The 20,426-nt window shown below is 35.2% G+C and overlaps 1 protein-coding gene across 1 annotated transcript in view; it reads right to left on the bottom strand.

Moving 5' to 3' along the window:
* Positions 1-20,426, bottom strand: part of SGCZ (sarcoglycan zeta) — a 1,114,082-nt gene that overhangs the window by 16,656 nt on the left and 1,077,000 nt on the right. Inside the window, exon 5 of the mRNA XM_040243171.1 lies at positions 12,453-12,525. Within this exon, the coding sequence (XP_040099105.1) occupies positions 12,453-12,525 (73 nt within the window). The remainder of the gene's footprint in view (positions 1-12,452; positions 12,526-20,426) is intronic.

The raw sequence follows: 20,426 nt of genomic DNA, 5'->3' as shown, positions 1-20,426 counted from the left end.
CATAAAAAAAACTTACCAAGGACTACATATATACCTGCTCAAACCCAGGTCTCCTGCATTGCAGGCAGACTCTTTACTGGCTGAGCCGGCAGGGAAGCCAGTATACCTGCTATATGATATATGTCATACTATATTGGATTGCCATTTCCTTCTCCAATAACTTACCAAGTGGTTCATAAAACATAAAAAAAATTGACAATTTTACAGTATGGATAAATCAGGTTCTGAAAGTGATTAAGATTTTGAATTAAATAGATTTCCACTGTATGCTTTGATAAGCTTGATAAAATTAAAAGTAGTGATCACTAAGAAATGATATAAATTTTTATTGAAAAAGCACTGTTTTATATAGTATCCATCATTCAGATGAGTAATATACATTAGGAACTTTAATTATGGAGAATATGTAGGTAGAGTATATATTAAATTTTTATTAGACTATTTGGAGGATTTCATAATTCTGCTTTCAAAGGAACACATTGTGGTAGTCAAATATTTCTTATGAACATGAAAATAAAAGTAAGCTGCAAACTATTTTTTATGAGCTTGCCTGACTGTTGAGTATAAGCAAATAAGTTAAATTTGGGGCAGCAAAAATTTCATAGTGCAACCACAATGTATATAGGTAGTGTTAGTCTCTCAGTTTTGTCTGACACTTTGTGACCCCAAGGACTATAGCCGGTCAGGCTCCTCTGTCCATGGGATTTTGCAGGCAAGAATACTGGAGTGGGTTGCCATTTCCTTCTCCAGCCACAATGTATATAGAGAGCTAAAAATTTCAAATTAACACCATTGTGAGTAGCAGAGATTCACTGTGAGCATTTACAGATGTATGTATTAATCTGAATCATCCAGTGTTAATAATTACATGTCTACTTACATTTACATTTAGCCACATTACCTAACTAAACCTGTATATCATCTCTAGGTCTTTCACTTGGTGAATAGGGAAAAAACACATTTTTGACAAGCGGTGTATAAATTTGCTCCATACTTCCATCTAGAATGCAAGTGTTAAATGTCATGAATTCAAACAACAAGAAAACAATCTTTGCATTTAAGCATGAGGCATTTTTAAAACGTTCTGAATTCAAGCAAGCATATGATCATTATATTAACTATTCAAATAACATTATAGAACAAGTAGATATAGATACAAAATTTAAAATAAAATAAAATGTAGTTATCATATTACCAGTTATCCCACCTTATGAAAAGGATTTAATGATTGTGTAACAACATATTTCATTGACTATTTTATAAATAATATTTTCACAGGTCTTTACTAGAAAGTTGGGTACTTCTAGAAGCTGTATTATAAAGTGCAGGATATAGAAAAGAATTTCTTTTATTGAAAGTGTGGCTACATATGATAGTATGCAGTAATATAAGTTATTTAAAGGATGCAGTATTATAAGTTATTTAAATAATATAAGTTATTTAAAAGTAATATAAGTTATTTCCAAGAAGCAGTATAGGAAATTCAGGTATAAACTCACTGACACAATTATTACATACAAGAGTTGCATCAATCTAAAGAAAAAATTAAACATAGGATTTTGAATAAAAGTCTCACAGATTGTATTAGAAATTTTAAATCCAGTTAACCTCACTGAGGCTCAGTTACCTAATAAATAAAATTACAGAGCACCTGAAATATAAAAGATTTTATTCATTGCAAAACATCATTAAATCTGTTATTTGTTTGTTAGCCATCTATTTATAGTAATATACTAAAAGCTAGTACTGGGAACTTATTCTATACTTAAAACTTTACATGGATTATCTTTTAATCATCCCACGAGCACTGTGAAATGTACTCTAATAAGAAATGGAAATATTTCTGAAAAACTTTAATTTACATGTTTGGTCTCCATTGCACTCTATATCAGCACTCTAATAATCTATATTTTACCTAGAAAGTCATTGAATTTTAGTGTGATTGAGTCATTTTATCAGGATTATTTAGCTACTGCAGTTACTTTAGAATATTCATCAGTTCAGTTCAGTTCAGTTGCTCAGTCGTGTCCGACTCTTTGCATAGCAATCTTTAAAAAAGAACAACGATGTTGGAGAACTTAAAAACTATTGCAAAACTACAGTAAACAAGACAGGGCTGACCTGACCTAAGGATAACAAATAGAAAATCAGAATCAAATAGAGACCCAGAAATAGTTACATGTATGAGCGTCTGAGTTTTGACAGTCAGTAAAGTGATTCAATGAGAAAAAGCAAAGTCTTTTCAACAAATGGTGCTGGCATAATTGATCTCTATATGGACAAAATAAACTTTAATTTATGCCACACAGTTATCAAAAGCTAAAAAAGAAGGCTTTTAAAGAAAAGCATCTTTGTGACTTGGGAGTAGCCAAAACATTTTTAGGCCACAAAAAGCAGTAACTAGGAAATATTTAAAATTATACATTAGATATCTTCAAGATGAAAATCTGCCTTTCAAAATTACCATCAATAAATGCATATATGATCCCCATATTGAGGGGTAACATCAGAGGACTAGTTCTTAGATATATAAATAATCATCCAGCTCAGAGATAAAAATACAAAAACAAAATTAAAATATGGAGAAAAATTTGCATAAATGCTTCATTAAAGGATATACATGGTTGTTCCATATGTATATGAAAAAGTGATTAATATTAATGTTAATTATCAAGTAATAGCAAATTAATAATGTGAAATTCCACAGAACAGCCACCAGAATGGCTTGAATTAATAAAATTGCTAATACTAAATATTAGTGAACATGTGAAACATGAAATTCTCTTTCATATTTGATGGAAGATGATGAAATAAAATTTTATTTTAAAGAAGGACAATAAAATTTAAAAGCAAAATTCTCTCTCTTAGCTTGGGCCTCCTCCCTCTGTTCCTAAAGTGCACTGTACATCTGTGCCTCATGTTAACCAGAGCACCTCAAAGGTGGGAATGCCTCCTCCATAGGAAGATCTTTGTTTTTCCTTCTTCTGATGCTAGCTATGTAACCTCTTAAAAGAATAACATTTTTTCCCATATCTGTAGGGGGTCATAATGACTTGCTGCTCCCCATGTACTATGCTTGTGAAAAGTGAAAGTTGTTTCCAACTCTTTGCAACCCCATGGACTATAGCTAGCTAGTCTTCTATGTCTATGGAATTCTCCAGACAAGAGATACTGGTGAGTCAGTGATTGAGTGAAAGTCACTCAGTCGTGTCTGACTCTTTGCGACCCCATAGGCTACATAGCCCATGGAATTCTCCAGACCAGAATACTGGATTGGGTAGCCTTTCCCTTTTCCAGTGGATCTTCCCAACCCAGGGATTGAACCCAGGTCTCCCACATTGCAGGTGCATTCTTTACTAGCTTAGCCACAAGGGAGGCCCAAGAGTACTGGAGTGAGTAGCCTATCCCTTCTCCAGTGGAACTTCCCAACCCAGGAAATCGAACCGGGGTCTCCTGCATTGTGGGCAGATTCTTTACCAACTGAGATACCAGGAGTGGGTTGCCATTCCCTTCTCCAAGGGATCTTCCCAATACAAGGATTGAACCTGGGTCTCCTGCACTGCAGACAGGTTCTTTACCATTTGAGCCACCAAGGAAGGCCCTTGTACTATACTTACTTAGACTATTAGTCTTTGGTGAACTTTATGTAAAATATCAGTATATCCTGTGTCTTGAAAATGTACATGAGTGTGCCATCCCATTCTGACAGACAGAACAGCTCTCAGGGCTTCTGAGAGTTTGTCTCCTGGATTATAATCTTTAGTGTGGCTTGAATAAGATTTCCTTTCATTAATTCTTCTTAGCTTGACTGTTAACTGAAATTTCATTGATAAAGGGTTAAATGATACAACCACTTTGGAAAGTTCTGGCATTTTTATATAAAACTGAACATGGCTAGATATAGCCCATGCATCTTTCAATTAGGAAAATGCATAAATAAAATATTGTATGTTCATACAGCCAATCAGTAATCAGGCAGAAGGGATACAGACAACATCATGGATAGATCTCAAAAACACTGTGTGGAATGAAATAAATCTTACAAAGAATAGTGCATCTTCTATGATCAATTTATGTTAGTACTAAAAGAAGTAAAGTCGCTCAGTCGTCTCTGACTCTTTAGGACCCCATGGACTGCAGCCTATTAGGCTCCTCCGTCCATGGGATTTTCCAGGCAAGAGTGCTGGAGTGGATTGCCATTTCCTTCTCCAAACCTAATACAGGGTTAAAAATAAAAGGAGAGTAGAGTTTGCTTCTTGGGTCATGGTAGGGATTTACCAGGAAAGAAATAAGGGAACTTTCTTTAGTTATGATGTTTTTATTTGACAAAATTTTGGGTAACACAAGTGTATGCATTTTAAAAAACCCAGCAAATATGCATTTAGGCTTTGTGAATATCATTGCATAATTATTTTACAATGAAAGGAAAGAAACTGTAAGTGATCTTGAATGCTAATGACGTACATGCTGAAGTGATAAGGAAAAGTGTACAGATTTATACAACTTATGCTCGAATGAATAAAAATAAGATATATTGGTGGATGGATAGTTGAAATGTATACATAATTAAAGACATAGAGAAAAATGATATGAGAAGAATCTAGCTGGGGGTATAGGTGCTTTCTGTAAAATGCTCTTAACATGTAGTATGGGCTTCCCTGGTGGCTCAGTGGTAAAGAATCCACCTGCAATGCAGGAGACCTGGATTCAATTCCCTGGGTTGGGAAGATCTCCTGGAGAAGGGCATGGCAACCCCTTCCAATATTCTTACCCAGAAAAATCCCCATGGACAGAGGAGCCTGGCGGGCTACAGTCCGTGGGGTTGCAAAGAATCTGACACGACTGAGTGACTAAGCCCAACAAGCAGAATGCTTGAGAATGTCTGTAATAAGCTGTGGGGAAAGAAGGTGTGGTCACAGATCTCATAGGATTATCCAGTTTTGGGGGGTAAAGTTTCTCAAACTGTGTGCTATGAAAATCTAAATAAAAAAATGTTAATTGATGCTTATGTTTGATGATTATTGACTATAATACAGATATTAATGATATAGAGGAATACTGAAAAAATATGTAATTCCTGCTGATAAATCACAATATTAATATAAATGTTATATTATTCAAAGTCTGTGTTTTATAATATTTCCAGGAAAGGAGTATCTAGAAAATACATCTGATATTAATAGTTTACCTGGAAATTAAAGAGTTTTAGGTATTTCTGGATAAAATTAAACTCATATGTACTACCATATTATAAAAATTTGAATATGTCAAAATAATAAACATATGTAATAAAATTCCAACAAGAATCTCAGTAGAGTCTCTTGAAACTTAAAACTTTATGTCAAAATATTTTTAGAGGAAAAATATGTATGACAGTATCAGATTTGTTAAATGAAGGTAAAGTAGGAGATTCGCCTTTTAAAATTAGAACTTAATATAAAGGTATTTTAATTAAAATGATATCAAAATTATAAATAGAAAATTTGGTCAATGAAACACAATACAATCTAAAACAAATGGCAAGTATACATGAGAAGTTAATATTTGACAAGCTGTAGCTATCATTTTGAGGTGGAAAATATGAGGTTATTTAATAAATGATGCTTAATAAATTGACTTTCCATACAGAAGAAATAACATTAGATACTTAACAAATTCTGTAAGAATAATTTCTGGATTTGTCTATTAAAAATATAAATATGAATAAATTAGAGGCTTTTTTCCAATAGAAAATTGAAAGAAAATTTAGAACATAATTTCCCATTTTATTTACTCAAAATATAAAACTAAGAAATAAACTAGTGTACAAAATAAACAATAAAATTAGAGGAAATCCAAATCTAGAAAAGGGAAACCATTGAAACGAAACTAAAGTCCAGAAATCATAAGGAACAAGAAATTAGATCATTTACAATTTCAGTCTTTGGTTGGACTGATTTTCTCCAGTTGCCCTCTAGTTCTCAAACTATCCTAGAATCCCTTTAGAATGCCCTGGGCTCGGATTAGGAGACTCAAAGTAGACTAAACCTGAATTTAAGTAGACTTTTGGCAACAGAATATCAACAGTTAAATGATGCCCTGAGTTGCTTCTCTATTGAAAATTTTCAAGCTTTCACTGAGGAAAGTTTACAACATACACTTACTCATTTTACTACAAAATACTTTCTAAAAGGCCTGTTGAAAAATGAAGCCCATGTGTATTAGAAGAACTTGTGGATTTCTATGTCATTAGTCTCTGGAATTAGTGAAGAACAATTGTGTTCATTTTTATAACATTATAGTAATCACAGTAATGGATTGCAGAGGAGTTTTCATAATGGGTACTCAGGGATTACAGCAGAGAGAAGGATTAATGTTGAACTGAAGTCATTCGTCTGCCTGTGTTTTCCAAGCAATTCAGTTTTGGTGTTTAGATACCAAAAATGTGACAAGATTTTGTTTTTAAGGTGTTCTGCAATTCTCAAATTTGAAAATGAGTGGTCAAGGTCTCTAGAATTCTCAACATTCTGAGAAAATGATTCAGACTTCTCTTACTCTAAGTTGTAAAGATGTAATTATTAAATGCAAACTTAAGCAGAACTTGAGTATAATGTATCTTGTTCTTGCTAAATATTTAACACAGTACCAGAGATAGAGTTGGCACTCATTTGCCATTTGAAGGATGAAACAAATGGAGAATTGAGCAGAAAAGTGTTTTAAGAAATAATACAATGCAAACTGTGACCTGAACATATGTTCTGATACTATCTCATCACTGTTACTGTCTTATCACTTTAGGCTACCCCAAGCTTTCATTAGCTGCAAATCACATTTGTATTATTGCCTGTCCATTTGCACACCCTTCATAGTCTCTTCCTGAAAATTAGATCAAACAAATCCCTCTGTCAATCATTACTCCCAATTCTCAAGTGAAGGGAAGCATCTCATGCACATTTGCTAGTAACTCTAAACAAATATATAAATACATACAGAGAATGGAAGAACAAAAGGAAGGAAGGAGGAGAGAGAGGGAGGGAAGAAGAGAAAAGGGAAGAGAGGAGAGGTATGGGGAAGGGAAGGGGAGAGGAGAAAAACACTACTTCACCATCACTTTTTTTTTTTCTCATAGATAGAAAAACACCAGCAAAGAATTTTACCTCTTTACTGACAAATTCTCGCAGGGCAAAAACCTATACCATTTAATAACTGGCGGTGTTTCCTTGAACACAAGAATGATGCAAATTAAAGCTCCATGTTTCCAGAGATTAATTAGGAGCCTGTCAACCTCACATTTTTGTTTTAAATTATATACCTATGAGAATGGAAATGATGAAAAGATCCCAATTCTATCATTAAATATTAACTCACTTTACTGATTCAAAGTCTAGATTCTTGCCTTATTCTTGAACTGGGAGAACTGATGACCGAGGGATTTGTTTGATCTAATTTGCAGGAAGAGACCATAAAGGGTGTGCAAATGGGCAGGAAATAATACAAATGTGAAAACGGAAACCATGTGCTTTGCAGCTAGAGAAAGCTCAGGGTAGCCTAAAGTGGTAAAACAGTAACAGTGATAAGTTAATAGAATGCAGATCCAAACAATCCTTGGACAATGGGCATTACATTATACATTTTATCACTTCTCACCAAAGACTGCAGAAATTCTATTGAACTGCAATGATTTAGCTACATATTAATTAAAGAAAAAAAGAGAACATTTATACTTGGACGATTTCAGGCAAATAGGCTATGATGTCCTTAATGACTATTTGTTGTTTAGTTAACAAGTATGTCCCTGACAAAATCCAGTATGATTTGATATAAAAAAAATAAAGAAACTCTACGTATGTAAGTTTAAAAGTCACAGAAAGACTAGTGCAGACCTTGGCACATATTAAGCATTCATCAAACAGCTGTTGAGTAAATAAATTATAGCAACCAAAAAAGGAAGCGAGTTCCAGAAAAACATCTATTTCTGCTTTATTGACTATGCCAAACCCTCTGATTGTGTGGATCGCAATAAACTAGAAAATTCTGAAAGAGATGGGAATACCCAGACCACCTGACCTGCCTCTTGAGAAGCCTGTATGCAGGTCAGGAGGCAACAGTTAGAACTGGACATGGAACAACAGACAGGTTTCAAATAGAAAAGGAGTATGTCAAGACTGTATATTGTCACCCTGCTTACTTAAGTTCTATGCAGAGTACATCATGAGAAACGCTGGGCTGGAAGAAGCACAAGCTGGGATCAAGATTGCCAGGAGAAATAGCCATAACCTCAGATATGCAGATGACACCACCCTTATGGCAGAAAGTGAAGAAGAACTAAAGAGCCTCTTGATGAAAGTGAAAGAGGAGAGTGAAAAAGTTGGCTTAAAGCTCAATATTCAGAAAACAAAGATCATGGTATCTGGTCCCATCACTTCATGGGAAATAGGTGGGGGAACAGTGGATACAGTGTCAGACTTTATTTTGGGGGGCTCCAAAATCACTGCTGATGGTGACTGCAGCCATGAAATTAAAAGATGCTTACTCCTTGGAAGGAACGTTATGACCAACCTAGATAGTATATTCAAAAGCAGAGACATTACTTTGTCAACAAAGGTCCATCTAGTCAAGGCTATGGTTTTTCCAGTGGTCATGTATGGATGGATGTGAAAGTTGGATTGTGGAGAAAGCTGAACTCTGAAGAATTGATGCTTTTGAACTATGGTGTTGGAGAAGACTCTTGAGAGTCCCTTGGTCTGCAAGGAGATCCAATTAGTCCATTCTAAAGGAGATCAGCCCTGGGTGTTCTTTGGAAGGAATGATGCTAAAGCTGAAACTCCAGTACTTTGGCCACCTCATGCGAAGAGTTGACTCATTGGAAAATACTCTAATGCTGGGAGGGATTGGGGGCAGGAGGAGAAGGGGATGACAGAGGATGAGATGGCTGGATGGCATCACTGACTCGATGGACATGAGTTTGGGTGAACTCCAGGAGTTGGTGATGGACAGGGAGGCCTGGCGTGCTGCAATTAATTCATGGGGTCACAAAGAGTTGGACATGACTGAGCCAGTGAACTGAACTGAACTACATATCCACACCAAAATATTACCTAAACTCTATAATAAACTTTTTGAAATGTTTCTTTCTAAAGTCTTTTATTCTTGACAAAAACATAATCAAGGACAGCATAACTTCTTACTCCCTAAATTACACATTTACTTGGTCAACCAATGTCACCAGGTTGATTAGACTCAGGTGTCAACTAAGGGTATTTCTTATTGCCTTGAATTGAAAATTGTCAGCAGGGCTTGTAAGGATCTTCTCAGACACTGCTTTTAATCTTCAGTATACAACTGAATAATTGAATACTGCCATTATTACTGTGCTTTGCTTCTGTTTCAGTTTTGGAATTTAGATCAGTACCACTCATCTTGAGGGCTGCCAATCTGCTTTTAGCACTAGCAGATAAGTCTAGCTTAGCTCAGTGTTTAAATAATTTACGAATAATTTAGAAAAAAAAGCCAGAAACATGATGTACCAATTATAATTTAATTCACATCCATACTTATGAAAGTTGAGACATGTCAGCAAGGTAATTAAAATAGCAATTGGTTCTTACTCCTTTTTTGGCAATAGGCTTTTCATAATGAAATTTGCGAAATGAGTACATAATTACTAAAATGTTAGAGGCAAAAAAGAAACATTTATTTTAGAACTTAGTAATTAAAATTTTTATTGAATGAAACTCTGGTATCTGTGGTAAAACACAGCTCAAAAAAGTAGGAATTTCAAGTAGTCATGTATGGATGTGAGAGTTAAAGAAAGCTGTTGATGCAAAAGAATTGATGCTTTTGAACTGTGGTATTGGAGAAGACTCTTGAGAGTCCCTGGACTGCAAGGAGATCCATCCAGTCAATCCTAAAGGAAATCAGTCCTGAATATTCATTGGAAGGACTGATGCTGAAGCTGAAACGCCAATATTTTGGCCACTTGATGAGAAGAACTGACTCATTGGAAAAGACCCTGATGCTGGGAAAGATTGAAGGCAGGAGGAGAAGGGGACGACTGAGGATGAAATGGTTGGATGGCATCACTGACTTGATGGATAAGTTTGAGCAAGCTCAGGGAGTTGGTGATGGACAGGGAGGCCTGGAGTGCTGCAGTCCATGGGGTCACAGAGTTGGACACAATTGAGCAACTGAACTGAATGTTATTCACATGTATCTTAGCAATACAATAACAAATGATACTACATTCCTTATATGTAGACATTTAGTATCCTCATTATTCAGTTTTAATAATTAACAAATTATAACCACACTGCTATGTGTGAGATAGAGTGCCTGGCTGTTACTGAATTAAAGATAAATAAGGAAGATGTAGTTCCTGTTCTAGTGGGAACACAACCTTGTAAGTAGAAAAGGAAAAAATAATTTATACAAAAATGTTGAGTTGCCAACTGAGAATAGAATCATATATCAAGACTATAACACACTATGAGACACTGTTTTCACATATTCTTCAAACTCCTAAATCCTTGGGGTTCAGTATAAAGTAAATAATTTTCATATTTGTCTTATTAAAAATGCTTTGATCACATGAAGAGGGCCACTTTCTCTGTTATTAACTAGCTGTTTAAATCTGCACTACTCACCTAGTGAGAAGCTGCATTTTTATTTTATTTTATTTATTATTTATTTATTTATTTATTTTTAAATTTTTATTTTTACTTCATTTTACTTTACAATACTGTATTGGTTTTGGCATACATTGACATGTATCCGCCATGGGTGTACATGAGCTCCCAAACATGAACCCCCCTCCCACCTCCCACCCCATATCATCCCTCCGGATCATCCCCGTGCACCAGCCCCAAGCATCCTGCATCCTGCATCGAACATAGACTGGCAATTCTTTTCTTACATGATAGTATACATGTTTCAATGCCATTCTCCCAAATCATCCCACCCTCTCTCTCTCCCTCAGAGTCCAAAAGTCCGCTCTACACATCTGTGTCTCTTTTGCTGTCTTGCATACAGGGTCATCATTACCATCTTTCTAAATTCCATATATATGTGTTACTATACTGTATTGGTGTTTTTCTTTCTGGAAGCCGCATTTTTAAAGACTTTTATCACAGAAATATAAGGGCTGCAAAATTTACTGTTGTAAAAGTGTGACTTTCTTCGTTAACATTTTTCAACTTGATTTTTCTAATTTTATTTGAGTATCTTTTCCACTCATCCACATACGAAGCACTGAGCCTGCTCTTCATGAAATAAAATGAGTATTTTGCTCAATATTTTATTGTGTTTTCAAGAAAATACTCTCTCTCAGGTTAATATTTTAATTTAGTTTAAAAATGATTTTAAATATGTAATTTAGTTTTTAATATTGGTAAGGTTGTTTTTTTTTTCATATCATAGGAAGTGCATTTTAGTATGCTATCTATGCTATCTGTGTGTGTTAGTCACTTAGTCGTGTCTGACTCTTTGTGACCCCATGGACTGTAGCCCATCAGGCCCCTCTGTCCATGTGATTCTCCAGGCAAGAATACTGGAGTGGGTTGCCATTTCCTTCTCCAGGGGATCTTCCTGACCCAGGGATCGAACCTAGGTCTCCTGCATCACAGGCAGATTCTTTACCATCTGGGCTATAGGGAAATCCAGTATGCTATTTACCTATTTGAAATTAATGATGGAATATAATGTATTGGTTTAAGGTATGATAATTTTAATATATGTATATATAGCAAATGTATATAATATACAATACATACCACTGCAAGTTATATATAACTTTATGTACAATTTATATAATATATATTGAATATAACTTATTTCTTGAATTAAGAACAATAGATAAATTGTTATCTTATCTAAACAATAGACTAGATTTTAGTATTTTAACTTTTATCAGTGATTGCCATGATTATTCTGGGGAGAATACTCTATAAAATTGTCCTCTCAAACTGACAGACAGAGCTTATTTCACCAAATATATAAGATTAAGGAGTCCATCATAGGGCAGTTAAGTTCTGCCTTTTACTGTTGACTGTTTCCTTTGGTTTCTGTATTTCCCTCTACTTAACCTTCTCTGACTGTTTATAGCTTTCTCTCATTGTCTGCCTCCCCCTTTTTATGCCTGTGCGTGCCATATATTTCATTATCTACACCAGATTTTCTGAAATCCCTGTTTGTATTAGTCCTCCTGTCAATATCCTGCATAACTGCCTTTTCTTTTCTTTTCCCACACTTCTCCTGTCTGATATATTTATTTTATATCCATTGTACATTTGTAGAGGAAAAATATACAGAAAGATAGAATGGTAACTCACATGTTCTTGCCCTCTATTAGATAGCTAATTATCTATTTACCATGTAGACAGGGAGTGTCAATTCCTTATACGGTTTTGGTTCTTTATATATCAAGGGCCATCCTCAGTGATGGAAACTATGACACAGGTGTAGAGGCCAGGACTTACCTGAGGTCTTGGGAAGGTTCTGCTCTGATGTGTGGTGTCTCAACAGAGTGCCCAAACACTGCTCCTTCAGTGCCTGAGGGCAACATGAATGCAAGAGTCAGTATAAGCAAATGGACAGACACAGTAGTTTTCATTTCTATTTGTATGCATTAAACATTCTTCTAAGAATGGGAAAACTTAAAATAGGACTACAACAAATAAAAAGAGAAAACCTGGAAAAAGAGTTCAAGGTTGTGAAGGACCAAAAAGGGTAAATCTAAGTCCCACCATTAGTTGCTGTTCAGTTGCTAAGTCGTGTCTAACTCTTTGCAGTCCCACCATGTTGACCCCTTTTAAGATGATCTCATTTATAAAAGTTCAGACTGAATGAAAATTGTAACCCTCTGATCACAGAACAAATATCTATCTCTTTCCTGTTCCTTTATCCTCAGGTAAGTGAATCTGAAAGAGGGATATGTTACAATATTCAGTTCTTTCTACAAGCAGCAAAGTTGAAATGAAAATGTGGACAGTGAGCTCTGACGTAGTATAGTATTAACTGTTTAAAGGCATGGGTTTCATAGGGTATTTAGCAATTCACCCACAAGCAGCTCCCATCTTTAGTTAGAGTGATCAAACTGCAGAAAACAGGGCGCCTTACTTTGACTTTTGTAAAATTAAGGCTCAATCTAAAACCATAAATGGCTAGAACTCATTAGAGTAGACTTTATATGGGATCACAGTTGTCTCAAGAGGTCATATGCTCAGGCAGTTGAATGATATTCTATCTAAACTTTTGTTTATTATTGCCATTTGATTTTCCAGGATGACAAGAGTTCTAATTTAACTGAGAAAAATAAAATGATTTTCTTTTCCAAAAATCAAATGCAAAGACATTTGTTAAAGATGATGAAAACACACAGCCTCCTTTTTTTCTTTTGTAATTTTACATAAATGAAATCATTCCCTTGGAAATAAACTCTATTATCTTTGGGTTTAATCTTATTCAAACATCTTGGTGTAAGAATACCATAACTTCTCCATCAGTGGCTCCAACAGCAGCTCGATAATACAGTGCAAATACAAATACAGATTTTATACCTTCAACGTGAAGCTGCTTCTACTTATCATGAAGAACAGTGTAAAGTAAATTGATTCCATAAGCAATGAAGACAGAAAGCATTTAAATTCCTTAAAAGTAAGTGTATATATGGGCAGATACACTAGAATCACCAGAAGACTCTACATAAAACAGTAACGCAGATCTTCCACCTTGAATCAAGGAGGAAGAAATTGTTTTCAAAATATGTTACATGGTTCCATCTATATTATGGTTCGAAGTATAAATGTATACAGTTCTGCTCCTATAAATTCCTAAGATTACAGATTTTAGTTTGTAAACTAAAAGCTATCCACCATTGTTAACTTCTTACTGGATTTTAGTAGTTGTGGTTGGGTTTTTTGTTTTGTTCTGTTTTTTCTTAGAGAGGCTATGTAGGGCATACTGTTTATTTATTTAACTGTTTTCACACAGTTAGAGCAAGTATTTCTTTAAGGAATTTTCTCTTTTGATATTTTGTGAAACATTTTATTTCCATTAGTGAACAATTCTCAGAAATAAGTCTTTGGAAGTAAGATAACAGTTTTAGATAAAACTCTGATTTTGTGATTGTGGAGGGTGGCATTTGAATAAATATTTTAGAGTACATAGTCCCATTTCTCAAGGAGAGACTCCTTTGGCATTTTAACATAATATGTAATTTACAGATGGGATAGATATCCATGTGCAGGGTTCAAAAATTAATTTCTATTATTTTATAATTTTGAAAACTTCCAAGATAAGATGCCACAAACATAACTAATGAATAGTAGCAAAATTTATTCTGAAACAGAATGCCACATATAGTAACTTAGTACAGAATATATTAGTGAAAGTAGAATGTTATCAAATGTTTAATTTTACGGTGAGGATGAAAACCTGATAAAGGTCTCAGTTCTAAGTATCAACAGAAAAATATTGGTGATTTTGTTAAGAAAATATTCTTGAAGAAATAAATGTATAATCATACCATCTAAGGGGCTAAGTTGAAAACTGCATAACATAAATAATTAACTAGCTTCAGACTTCCAGATAATGAGAAAATTAATCTCATCCTCTCATTTTTTGTCCCAAAATGAGTCAAAAGGGCATCAGTAAATAAGCAACAAGGATGATCTTAAAAGGAAATCAGTGAGGAAGAATAAAAACCATCTGAGCCAGAAACAAACTCTCACAGTATAAATAATTTAAAAATGTATAAATATAGATTTCCTATGAACAGGAAAGTTCTACAAATACCAGATTATTGGTGGGGTTGCCAGACTTAGCAATTTAAAATACTGGACACAATTAATTTTGAAGCTTGGTTAAACATAAAATCATATTTTAGTATAAGTATGCAAACTTGCAGGGGACATAGTTATTCTAAAAATCACTTGTTGTTTGTTTGAAATTCAAAATTTACTTCGCACCATATATTTTCCCTGGTAAATCTAACCATTGTGCATGTGTGTTAGAGGCTCAGGCATGTCTGACTCTGATCCCATGAACTATAGCCCCCCAGGCTCTTCTGTCCATGGATTACTCAGCAAGAATAGTGGAGTGGGTTGCCATTCTCTTCACTAGGGGATTTTCCCAACACAGGGATCGAACCTGCATCTCCTGCATTGCAAGCAGACTCTTTACCGTCTGAGCCACCAGTAATATAACCATTAGTCAACATTTATTTGGGACAAAAAGTACAGATCTGCTTTACCCTCACTTTGGGAAAACAAAAATGTGTGATGAATTCTCACATCTTAAGTTATAGAAACCATGGAAACCAAAAAGGAAGAGAGACAAAATAACAGAAAAAAAGGAACATAACTTAGACATTTATTAATATGTACATTTAAACTTAGTGACTAAATAAATATTTTTTGTTTATTGCTTTTGGGAAGGATTGTCCAAAAGAGCAGAGTGTCAGGTTTGCCTCACTATATAGGTGCTAAAGGATATTTCAGATAATTTACTGTGAATATTGTAAGATGTAGAGAAAATAAAGACTTAATTTTTGTAATGGACAGGAAAAATGAGGCAGGCAAACCTCATGGTCAAAAAATACTGGCTCTCATTCATATGATAATTTCCAGCCTCAAAACAAAATAATAACAATGGCATATTTTTTGGTAAAAAAAAAACAGTTTTAGATATAAGCTACTAGGATAGGATGCTATTCTTTACAAATGCCTAACATAAAATAACTGCCCCCCACCATTAAAAAAATCAACAAAAATAAATTTATATAGCCTTCCAAATATGGCTGTCCATAAATGCAATACTCTAATAATCTATTCATTATCAACTACTGGCCTCCCTGCCCTTTGGGAAGGCCAACTCAGGACAAGGAAAGGAAACCCAAAACACTTGGCACTCCCAGCTCCTCAATTTGATAGTAAGTGAAAAACAATTCTGTGTGATGTAGTGACTCTCCAGCCACTGACCAGCTTCATGAATTCTATTGTGGTTAATTTCAGATAATATTTTACTGAGGGTTTTGGCTTTGTGTAGAAGAATCTGTGCTCAGTTTTATACACACACACACACACACACACACACACACACACACACACACATACAAGGCAAAGATACCTCTATGCCTTGAAACTTTAGTTTTATTTATTTAATTTTTCTCACTGACACTTGATAATAGATTATATACATCTGAAAAATGAAAAGCTCTAAATTTTAAATACCTTATGATAAGGTTAGAATCTTGGAGTTCAGGTTTTCTTATGGATACACTATATACTTTGAAATTAGTCAATTTGGGAAGCAATCCCAGCTCCTTTATTCCATCTAAATGACCTCGAGCAAGCTATTTAATCTCTCCAAACTCCAATTGCCATAGATACAAATACATATATGGCAATGCCAACCTTACAGGTCAGGTTAAGTTTTAAATAGGATAAAATGTACCTGTTTTTATGTAAGAATTCAATATTCCTTAATTCCCTCTATCAATTTCCTTTATGAAAGTCAAACACAGAAGGCATACCCGTTGTGTCTACAGAGTTAATGTCCCAACATAAGTCCACTCATTATTATGTGAAGTCTCTATTCCCAAATGTCAGAGTTTCAAGTAACATAGTCTCATGTTGAATTTTAAAATCGGAAATTTAGACACTGAAAAGATATTCTTGAATTTAATTAGTAGGTGCATTTTATTAATCAAAACTCTCACTAAGTCAAGGAATTCCTTAATGCAGCTGCTTGTACCAGTTAAGATCAATCGATGGTTAAATAAGCTTTGAGAAAGAAGTTTCTTCTTAAAAAATGTCCAGCATGATCTTACTTTTAATTGGACTTCATCATAATGTTAAAATTACTGGAAATAAAACAAAAATGCATAGTAGACTCTTTAGTAACTAAAGTGGATGGATTGCTATGATCTTTTTGTGTATTTTATACTTATTAGTTCTTTGTGCAGGATATAATAGAAATACATCATTTGAATAACTGGAATAGGTAAAACAGTCATTAACTCTATCAGGATTTTAGATTCCATTTAAAAATCAAAGGAAAAGTTAAAAAAAGAGTAGTACAAGGCATCGTTCCTTAGAATATTTCTCTTCTCAAAGTGAAACCTTAGTCTTGTATTAGTAAGAATTCTAACCTAAAATCTTAAGGTGAATGAGTCTGAGTTAATATCAACCACCTCTTATGTCTAATCCATGGGATTATTAGGAGACTTAAATAATCAAAATATTCATTAACATTAGGCAGCATTTTAAATTGCTATTCCGAAATAGGGCTGAAGTTCAGGGCAAGTTCATTTAGATTTCAGGGCCAAAAATATTCCTATTTATTCATTATCTTCAAGTTTGGTCCTGTGTGCTATTAAATGCATATACATTTTTTGTTAATCAAATTGAAAGAGACTTTCTAAATCTTTATTAGTATTATTATTTGATTTGAGATCAGGCGCCTTTTTCAGTTCTGTGGTTCCTTTTCCTAACACTTTATCTGTATAATACAGACATTCATTGGTATGTCTATCTGAAGTTGTAGAATAAAAAAATGTTTTCTTTGGTTTGGAAGCCAGATGAAGACCACAGCAGCAGAAAGCTGCCTAGTAAGAGAGCTGTTCACGAGGGTCTATATATGCTGCCAGAAAGGCTTCAAAGGAGGGGGCTAGGGTCTGGCACAGAGTGCTTGCTGTTCTGGAGAACCAGAAAGAAGAGAAAAGAGAAAACCCAGGTGGATCACAAAGGAACCAAGAAAGACTGGAGCACTCTGTGAAAGGAAGCTAAGAAGGAGTTCAGTTCAGTTCAGTTCAGTTGCTCAGTCATGTCTGACTCTTCGCGACCCCATGAATTGCAGCACGCCAGGCCTCCCTGTCCATCACCAACTCCCGGAGTTCACTCAAACTCAGGAGTAGAAACGTATAAATTCTATTATTTGTCTAGACAGTTGCCAACGAGCTCTCTTACTGCCTTCAGTTTTTCAATAAAATCTACCATGATCATTATATATATATATATATACATTTGAAAGGGACAAAGAAGAGTATGAATGTCACTACCAGATCAATATGGGACAGAAGAGATAATAGATGAGGTGAAAAAGTTTAAGAGAACGGAGTATCTGTCCCCCTACCTCCTTCCCATGACAATTAATGGGAACTTAGTTAGCATTTTAAATTCCTGCAGTAGAACGGGGGTGAGGTTCAGGGCAAGTTTATATAGATCTCAAGGGCCAGGAGGATTCCCCTTATTCATTATCTTCAAATGTAAACCTATGCTTACTGGGCTTCCCTGATTGCTCAAATAATAAAGAACTCACCTGCAACGCACGGGACCGGGGTTTGATCCCTGGGTTGGGAAGATCCCCTGAAGAAGGGAATGGCAATCCACTCCAGTATTCCTGCCTGAAGAATTCCATGGACAGAGGAGCCTGGGCAGGCTACAGTCCTTCGCATCACAAAGAGTCAGACATGACTGAGTGACTAACACACACACATACCGAATATTTCGAATTCTTTGGCAGTCTTCACACCTTGGTTTCTTTTTCCTTTATTTACATCTCTTACCACCCCTCCTTGCCCACCTCAGATCTAAATTGGTAAAGTAAAAGACTGGATAGGGAACAGTTTCATTTTATTCCCAAATCAGCTCCTAAGTCATTCTTTGATTTCTGACAAGTATTTAAACCCTGCTTCCTCCTCAGTTGCTATTTGTAAAATGAAGCTCCAAATAAAACGATCCTCGGGTACCTTCAATTTTTAACTGTCACAGTTACATAATTTTTTCTCAGACATGTTGAAACCTGTACACTATACCTCTTCTCATTTCTCCTTAATACAAGTGGAAATAAATTTACCCCTACACATTGACAGAAAAATTATCTGGGGGAAGGGGCAGAGTAATCATACTGGCAAAAGTAAATTATTAACTACCATTTCTTTTACTCCATTAAAATGAGTTTCTTGGAATTCTGAAAGCATCATTACCCTTTAAAAAGAGAAATGTCAACTCATTTTAACATACACTATGTCTCTTACTTGGGTTACTTTAAGAGTCTAAATGTTATTCCTACTTCCAACTAACTGCATAAAATACCACCTATATCACCTAACCTATAAAAAATGCATAATAATTTTCTTGGATATCATTTTTGCCCACTACTCAAGACTTCTGCCTGATAAAAACAAATATGTATTAATTAACATTAATAACTGATGAAACTATTTATAGGTCAACAATGGAGATGCAGACATAGAGAACAGATTTGGGAATACAGTGGGGGAAGGACTGTGTGGAATGAATTGAGAGAGTAGTATTGAAACATATATACTACCATATGTAAACTAGATTGCTAGTGGGAATTTGCTGTATGATGCAAAGTGCTCATCCCAGTGCTCCGTGACAACCAAGAAGGGTGGGATGGGGTGGGAGGGAGGGAGGGAGGTCAAGAGGGAAGGAACATATGTATACCTACTGCTGATTCATGCTGATGCATGGCAGAAACTAACACAACATTGAAAAGCAATTATCCCCAATAAAAAATTAATAAATTAAAAAAGACTTCTGCTTGAATTTAAAATCCATTCATTCAGACTTCTTTTCCTCTACTCATTTATAAAATCATGCACTTATTTTCCCACCTTTTAAGGTAAATAAAATCTGTTCATTCTCCAGATAAAGTTGGGATTTACCACCAACTGGGAAGCGATCATGTCTATTCTGGGGGCTTCCCAGGTGACGCTAGTGGCAAAGAAGCTGCCTGCCAAGGCAGAAGACATAAAAGACAAGGGTTGATCCCTGGATCAGGAAGACCCCCTGGAGTAGGAAATGTCGACTCACTCTGGTATTCAGCCTGGAGGATCCCCACGGGCAGAGGAGCCCGGCAGGCTACGGTCCACAAGGTCGCACAGAGTCGGACACGACTGAAGAACTTAGGAAGCACGGGTATCTATTCTGAAATTTTACATGCTAAATCACATGCTACTCCCCTTCTAGACTGAAAAAAAACCAGACCTTCCTTATATTCCACTGTATTCTTGTGCACAACATCGTATCTTACACATATAAGGTAACTGGCAAATACTGATCAATAATTCACGACTTTCTTCTTGAAAGCTTTTTTCCTCTTTTTACCCCTTCTAGTTTGATTAATGGTACCATCATGCCCTAATAACTCAAGTCAGAAACTGGGGAAGTATCCTGAGATGCCCTTTTTTGTTCAACATCCAGATTAGTTTACTTGTTCCTACAAATTGAGTATCATCTAAATTTTCTCGCAATTATTCCTTGATGCCACCACCAACTCACACTTGGAAATGCTAAGCTGACTGTAATTCTTACTTAAGATGCTTCTGGAATCCAGTTGTCTATGGAAGTCAAACCCAAATTCCTAAGTAGGGCTCACCTCTCAGCAGTTCTCTGTACTTTATACTCCAGTGACAATAAAACCTT

This window comes from Oryx dammah, unplaced genomic scaffold (assembly GCF_014754425.2).
Source record: "Oryx dammah isolate SB20612 unplaced genomic scaffold, SCBI_Odam_1.1 HiC_scaffold_7, whole genome shotgun sequence".
Lineage (NCBI taxonomy): Eukaryota > Metazoa > Chordata > Mammalia > Artiodactyla > Bovidae > Oryx > Oryx dammah.
This window is presented reverse-complemented; position numbering and strand designations above follow the sequence as displayed.